The sequence below is a fragment of the Blennius ocellaris genome (genome assembly GCF_963422515.1).
Source record: "Blennius ocellaris genome assembly, chromosome: 11".
NCBI classification, from domain to species: Eukaryota; Metazoa; Chordata; class Actinopteri; order Blenniiformes; family Blenniidae; genus Blennius; species Blennius ocellaris.
The window spans coordinates 13,350,854-13,358,275 of NC_137660.1; the positions used below are offsets into that span (position 1 = coordinate 13,350,854).

Consider the following 7,422-nt stretch of genomic DNA (forward strand, 5'->3'; position numbering starts at 1 on the left):
AGTCACAAGTAATAACAATAGCACTGTTATGCAGGTCACATGCCTCAAAAGGCACAAAGAAAGTTTGGAAGAAAAGTGAGGAATCATTGTTTCGTGTAGAACTGCAACAGAACAACCTCCTTTCTACTTATCTTGGAAGGAGGCCAGTGGTTTTATAGGTTTCATTGAGATTATTAATTCAAAACGCCACAAACTGAAGTTCTCCAGTTATTTGACAATGTCTGTTTTCTGCAGTGGATTGTGTTATTGGCTATTTTTAGTGATGTTAGTATTACTAAAATATTCTCTGATCCCCAAAAAAGATAAGATGCAGCACAATCTTAAATAAAATTTAAACTAGCGTTCAGGATGGAAAGTTAGCCAAACAAAAAGATGCAACATCAGACACTCAAAATTAAAATGATTCAAATTGATTTAGAATAATAAAATGAAATCTGGTAAGATGTTGTCTCACAAAAGTAAATTACGTAAAAAGAAGAACAAACCATGTCACACGGTGGAGTCGTGGTTATTTTTCTCGCCTCACAGCAGGAAGTTCATGGGTTCAACTACTAGCTGGACCTTTCTGCGTGGAGTTTGTGTGTTCTCCTTGGGTGCGTGGGTTTCCTCCACTTACTCCGGTTTCCTCCCCTATTATAGAAACATACATGTGAGGTTTATTGATGACGCTAGTTTTATCGTCCATATCAGTAGTTTTATAGTTGAGACATCAGTCCATGAGGGTGTCGGGTGCTCTCCAACGGATTTGGTGTTGTCATGTGAAACGTTGTCGTGTAAACAGGGCTGATGGACTGGTGACCTGTCCAGGATGTAATCTGCCCTCTGTTGGATGGATGGATGGATGGATGGAAAGACACGACAGCAGTCACTCAAAAAAGTGAAAGTAAACAAGAGCAATCTTATATTTCCAACCTCAGCCAAGGGTATGGACACATGGAAATTAAATATATTCCACATCCAGATCAACTGCCTTTATTCATTTATTTAGTTTGGAGATCACATGATTTTGTTTCACAATTTGAAAGAACACAAGATAAGACAATTTAATATGCAAAGTGAACATTTTCTATTGTAACAATTATTTTTATCTGGATCATCACCAGAACTTGATGGTTTCTTCTTGTGATAAAAAATGCACCTGTACCCCCAATTTTTATGTAGATCAGATCATTTGTTTTTGAGATACATTTTTTGACAGATAGACAGACAAACAGAGAAATGAACATGGGTGACTTTATAACCTTCTTGGAGGAAGTAATATGAATTTCTTACTCCACAAAGATAGTTATGTCACAAACAAAGAAGAAAAAAGGAAACTAAAACCATTGTACTGTCGCTTTAAGACGCCAGGGGGCGGGGCTACATTCAAACTTTGGCTCCGCCCTCGTCGTCGTCATCGCGGAAACAGAAACTAAACAGTGTAAAACAAGATGGGAGCGTCTCTGGACACCCCGGCCCGGTGTCCCCTCTGCAGCGAGCTGACCCGGGACCCGGTCACCCTCAAGTGTAACCACCGCTTCTGCCAGAGATGTATCGGGGACCTGTGGAGCGTCGCCCCGGCCGGACCGTACCACTGCCCGCAGTTCCGGTGTAAGACGGTGTACCAGACTCTGCCGTTCGACCGCCGCCTCAAACAGCCAGCCGCAGCCAGCCGCTGGACGCAGCCCCGCCACAGTGCTGCAGGTAAACCAAACCCACTAAATAGGTTAATTCGATTAAATATCCTGCTGACCCACTCTTACTACTAGTTTATAATGCTAACTCACATCACTAGTTCTTCACCATCGACTCTCGGGGAAATAACACTTTTTGTCTTATGTCTTAACTTATACCTTTTGTGCAAATACGTGATTCATTTAACGTTTATTTGAAGGAAAGTTAGGGTTAGTTATCTATAATCAGCATAATGAAATAATTGAATACTCGCTCCTGTCGGTGATAAAACAATGACTTTCATTTTCACTGTTGACTTCTTTCATAATATCTCTGTCATTTTCCATTAAGTAGTACTTCCTTTGAACTCGTTAGGCAGATGTTTAAAATGTAACTCGTTAAGTGATATACATTTTTTTTCTGAAGTTGTTCCATCCAATTACAAATATGTATTTTATTGTTTCGAAACACTTCAAACGCTGAAAACACTTGGAAATGACAACTTAATGGAGTACATAGCATGGAAGACACACTTTGGCGTGCCACTCATAAGGCCTGTTAGGACCTCCAGCATGTATCACCAGAGAGAAACCTGTGCCACTTTATAAAACTTACACTATCAGTAATCCACAAATATGATTTCAACTGAAAGCCAGCTTCTATTTTCAGCTACTCCACAGGTAAATTCTCTTTTCCTTGTAGCACTAAAGTGAAACACAGTGGATGATAGATAGTGAAGTCAAATATAAACAGGAACTTTTGTTGTTATTAGTTGAGCTATTTCTGCACAGTTTTCTCTGCACAACAGAACTGAGATGTGACGAGATAAAAAGCGTGATGTAAATTTGAACTTGCACAATCTCTGCAGGCGACTTCCTTGTAACCTTGCGTGGATCTTGTCAGGGATTTAGCAATGCACGGATGGGTGCTCTTGCGCAAGTTTGTTTTGGGTTATTGATAACAGTGGTAGTTCATTGGTTTGCAATTTTAGGGGTCAGAGTCTCAGTCTGTCCTGCTGAGTCCAAAGTTTGGGGCTCAAGCAAAGTAATCGACAGAAGTGAAACTGCTTTTATGATGTTTTCATTGGTTTTGTGCTTTTTCAGGAACCCTGATTGAAATCAACTGATCAACCATAACATTATGACCACCAGCCAAACATTGTGTTTTCGGTTCAATCTTTTTGCGTGTCCATTCTTGCTGCACAGCAACTGAGGACAAAAGAGGAGAGCCATTGCGATTCACATTACATGTCAGTGGCCATAATGATTTGGCTGATCTCTGTAAAGCATCACCAACTCTTAAATTCAGAACACAACTGGATTGAAAGCTACAACATCCAAGATGCAAATATTTGTCATTGTCCCTACAGGTAGTAACAGAAATCAGTGTTCAGACAGTTGTGGACATTTACTGCTTCTGTTAATGAAAATACTCCAAAGAGTTCATTGCAGGTATTTGCATTAAGTATTGCTGTAAAAGTGACGTGTTCATCTTCATCCAAGGAGTTTTTCTAACCTATTATTGCATTTTTTTTGTTTGTTTTTAAGGTACACCTAACAACGATGAACAAAGTTCTGCTGACTCTCTGCTGAGAAGACCATCTCTCACTCGACTCCTTGGGAAGAGGAAGGCTGACGCCCCTGCAACAGAGCAACCCGACGCGAAGCGCTCAGCTGCGGAGGCTCCCCCCGAGCAGCCCAGTCACGTAGAGACTCCCGGCACTTCACTCTCAGGTGATCCCGAGCAGCCGCACAGTGACGGCTCACCCTCCACTGAGAACTCTGACAGAAACCTGGAGCCTGCAACCGGTGCTGACGCCACCGAAGAGATCTCGGCTCTGCACGGTGAACCTGCCGTCGTCTCACCGGATGACTCTGACAGCTCCAACGAAGTAGACATCTGTGACGCACCTCTCCTCGCAACCCCCAAGAAAGACACACAAGTAACAGGAACTTGTGTTTCGCCAAAGAAATCCGCCTCACCTGCCAAGTCTGACGAATCTGCCGGAGCCCCAAATCTGGGAGGAGCAGCTTCTCCGGCGCATTTATTTCCCAAACCTCTTGCGTCGTCTTCGGGATCCCCGGGTCCCGGTGGGAGTCCTGTCCCCTGCCATTATTGTCCGAAAACGGGGTGTCAGCGTGCGGTGAAAACCTGTCTGGTGTGTGGAGCCTCGATGTGCAAAGAGCACCTGCGTCCCCACCTGGATTCCCCCGTCTTCCAGAACCACGCCCTGGTCCCCCCCGTGGAGGACATTTCGCTCTGGAGGTGCCAGGAGCACCAGGAGATCAACCGCATCTACTGCCGGCAGTGCGGAGTGTGTGTTTGCACCGTGTGCACGGTCATCGGCTCGCACCGCGACCACACCTGCATCAGCATCAGGGAGGCCGAGAGAGAGCTCAGGGTGAGTGGACGGTGGACACGTTGAATCAACTGAGAGCTACTTTCAAGGTGTAGAATGAGATGAAAGGTTATCTGTTACACACTCGAGAGATAAAGTTGCATGGTTGATGGATTATCAACGACAAAGGTATTACAAATGATTAATAATGACGTGAAACAGATTTAAATTTGTAGCGTCATTTCTGTTCATCATCATTAGTTTCATAATTAAAACATGAGTTGACATCTTTTTTTCCCCACAAAAACACACCAGTGACGTTATATTTCACAAATTGTGAATTTGTTGACCTTTTGTTTGAAAACAACTCTCACATTTGCAAATCGTTTTCTTTTTACTGACGACTATTTTTAGAACACACACATTCATAAGGCATTTAAACCTTGTATTTATTTATTTGTTTTTGTCTTTGAACTTAACACATTCATCCATCATCTTCTATGCCACAAGTTCTCGTTTGGGGTTGTAAAGCTTCCCCGGGTTCAAAAGCAGGTTGCGCCCTTCACACAGGTCACTATCACAAGCTTACACACACACTCACATTCACCCCTCCAGTCAATTTAGAGTCAGAAATGATCCACAAATGCATGTCTTTGTTGGTTCTGTGAACAGAAACCGGAGTATCCAGAAATATACCAAGTCTTCTGTCCATCAGGGATGTCAGATGTGCCCCTTCATGTTCTTCATGTTCATCACTACAGCTTTTATAAAATAAGGACAAAAAGGCTCATATGTTGTATATTCAGAATTTACTTGTACATCGTCATCTTTGTTATTATCTCTTGGCTGTTTCGGGTCCCTGAGATGGCCCCGAAACTGAAATGCGTTTGGCAGCCTGGCTCTGGAAAGACAGAATTAGTGACCTCGTTTTTGTTACATTTCTAATAATTTTGGATATTTTCTGTTCCTCCAGGGGAGCCTCAATGACCAGATCAAACAACTTCAAGATGCTGAACAGAGAGTGAAGAACCTGTTGGCTGAACTCACACAGAAGAAAGAGACTTCCGGAGTACGGCAGTCGGCACTCGCTATCCTACACACACACACACGCACACACACTTGTGGGAAGCTTATCGAGATGAGCTTTCCACAAGGCCACTATATAATGTTTCAGGAGATACTGAGTGCGGCACTCGCCGGGGTGAAGCAGCAGTACGGAGCCATCAGGGAGGCCTTGGACCAGGAGGAGCAGTCAGCTCTTCAGTGTGTGACCAAGGAGGAGAAAAGGGTTGTTGGAGGATTGGAGGAGAAACTCTGCCACCTCCAGAGCTCCCTGGAGTCCATCCAAACTGGCCTCCACACGCTGGACGGCCTGGCCGGAGCCAAGGGGGACGGGCGCATTCAGGACCAAGCTTTCATCGTGGTCAGTTGGATGTTAAAACGTTCCTAAATGAATGATCTCAATTGACTATTTCGGCTTATTTACTCAATCAATTGTCTTTTCTTTGCTTCTGACCTTGCAGGAATACACAAAGATTGCCCAGATGTAAGTGATTTTGGTTTGAAGGTCTCTTGTTGTATGTTAGATTTTTTTTTTGCTTGTTTTTTTTAAACAAAATTGCTACTAGCAAATATTATAAGACATATAGTATTGTAGCAGGTGTTTGCAGATGGATAGATGAATGATTGTGCTTCATCAAGAGTTAGAAAATCCTTGACATTGTTTTTTTAATGGATTCGAACAGAAATATTGTTTATAAACATACACTAGTGATCCGTATGTACTTGTTTTATAGTGACTGTTCAGAACCAATTGGAAAGTTTGCAGAAATAGTTATGTTTTATATTATTCTATACATTTTTACATTGTCTCAATGCTTTCTCCTGACTTTGCTCATTGTTATCAGGGCAAGTTGCCTGGAGAGTGGCGTGGAGCAGTCGAAAACTCCAGAGGACGTGGACCGTGCTCGCCTGAAATGCCTGCAGACGTGGACAGAGAAACGACTGGACACGGTCGTCCTCGCGATGCCGGGCAAAGACAGAGATCTCTACAGGATGCTATGTAAGCGTATTTCCTGCCCCTACTCATTTCTTAGTTGTATCGAATTCAATCAAAATTGTAACCATCCAACTGCTCTATCTACAGAGCAGTCTTGGCCGTCTCATCTGAATTTCTCTCCTCCACTTTCCCTCACTGTTCACAGATGGCATCATCCCCTATTTGGATGCGAACACGGCCCACCCAAAGCTGCGGCTCTCTGATGACAACAGGAGGGTGATCTACACCGAGTCCCAGCAGGCCTATACGGAGCACGAGGCTCGCTTCAGCTCCTTCCCACAGGTCCTCGCCACCTGTGCCCTGGAGGGGGGCCGCTGGTACTGGGAGGTGGACGTGTCCGTAGACGACGGCCGTTGGAAGGTGGGGCTGTGTGAGGCTCAGATGGAGAGGAAAGGCCAAAGGGACAACTCTCGCCTGGGCTTCAACACTTCCTCCTGGTGCCTGGCCTGCGACCGGAAGAAAGTGGAGGCTCTGTATAACAAAGTGTCCGTTCCCCTGAATGCTGACGGGCTTCACAGGGTGGGAGTGTTCCTCGACTTCGAAGAGGGGATCTTATCATTCTTCAGCGTGGCACCAGGGGGCAGTCTGGTTATGATGCATTCTTACAGGCAGAGGTTCAGTGGCCCTCTTTACCCAGCCATGTCTGTGTCGAAAACCCAGCTGGCAATCTGTGATCTCTTTCAGTCCTAATCCATCTTCAAGCAATACTGCTGTTGATTTACATAATGTATTATAGCATAGTGCCTTTTTATAAATGCTGTTTTTCCTTCCTTCCTTTTTTTTTTTTTAAGTGAACCAATGAAATCCCTTCGGGACCAGTTCTGTCATGCTCTGTGTTTATGCTCATTTATACGGTAGCTTGACAAATGCAAAAATCCCTACATGTGATTTTTAATCTTTTAATAATACTGGAAATGTATCAAGTTATAAATGTTGCTCACTATAGACTGTACATATTACATTCCAAACACTGGACCAAAGTGCTATTTTTTAAAACAGAACTGTGACATTTTTAGAATTTTAGAATGAAAGCTCTGATCAGTTAATGATTGTATTGCTTTATGCAGAAACATTCTCAAATGTTCTCTGTGTCTCGTCTTTGACATCTCCTCGCTCCAGTTGTGACCCATTGTCTTTCTCCAGAAATAAAATGTTACAGTGTCAAAAGCTCAGTACAAATCTGTGTCACTGCCCGCCATGTTTCTTGCTGTTTGCAAGAGACCGCAGGTGTGCGAGTAGGCGGTGTGTTTTCCCTCAACAGGTGACGGTTGGTGTGCTAACTTTGAAATCTCACTGCCCCCACAGCTTTGCTAATAACGAAATGCTGCCTTTTGGCACAAACTCTGTGTAACATCACAGATCTGAGCAGATG

General features: G+C 43.7%; 1 protein-coding gene across 1 annotated transcript; it reads left to right on the forward strand.

Moving 5' to 3' along the window:
- Nucleotides 1-1,430: 1,430 nt before the first annotated feature.
- On the forward strand, nt 1,431-7,183 carry LOC308136840 (tripartite motif-containing protein 14; the record flags this gene model as incomplete). The annotated part of the gene is made up of 7 exons (XM_080505370.1): nt 1,431-1,683; nt 3,201-4,054; nt 4,965-5,060; nt 5,166-5,414; nt 5,515-5,537; nt 5,899-6,053; nt 6,196-7,183. The coding sequence occupies 7 exons, from the start codon at nt 1,431-1,433 to the stop codon at nt 6,738-6,740; spliced, it is 2,175 nt and encodes a 724-aa protein (XP_080361496.1). The 3' UTR covers nt 6,741-7,183.
- Between the last annotated feature and the right edge of the window lie 239 nt (nt 7,184-7,422).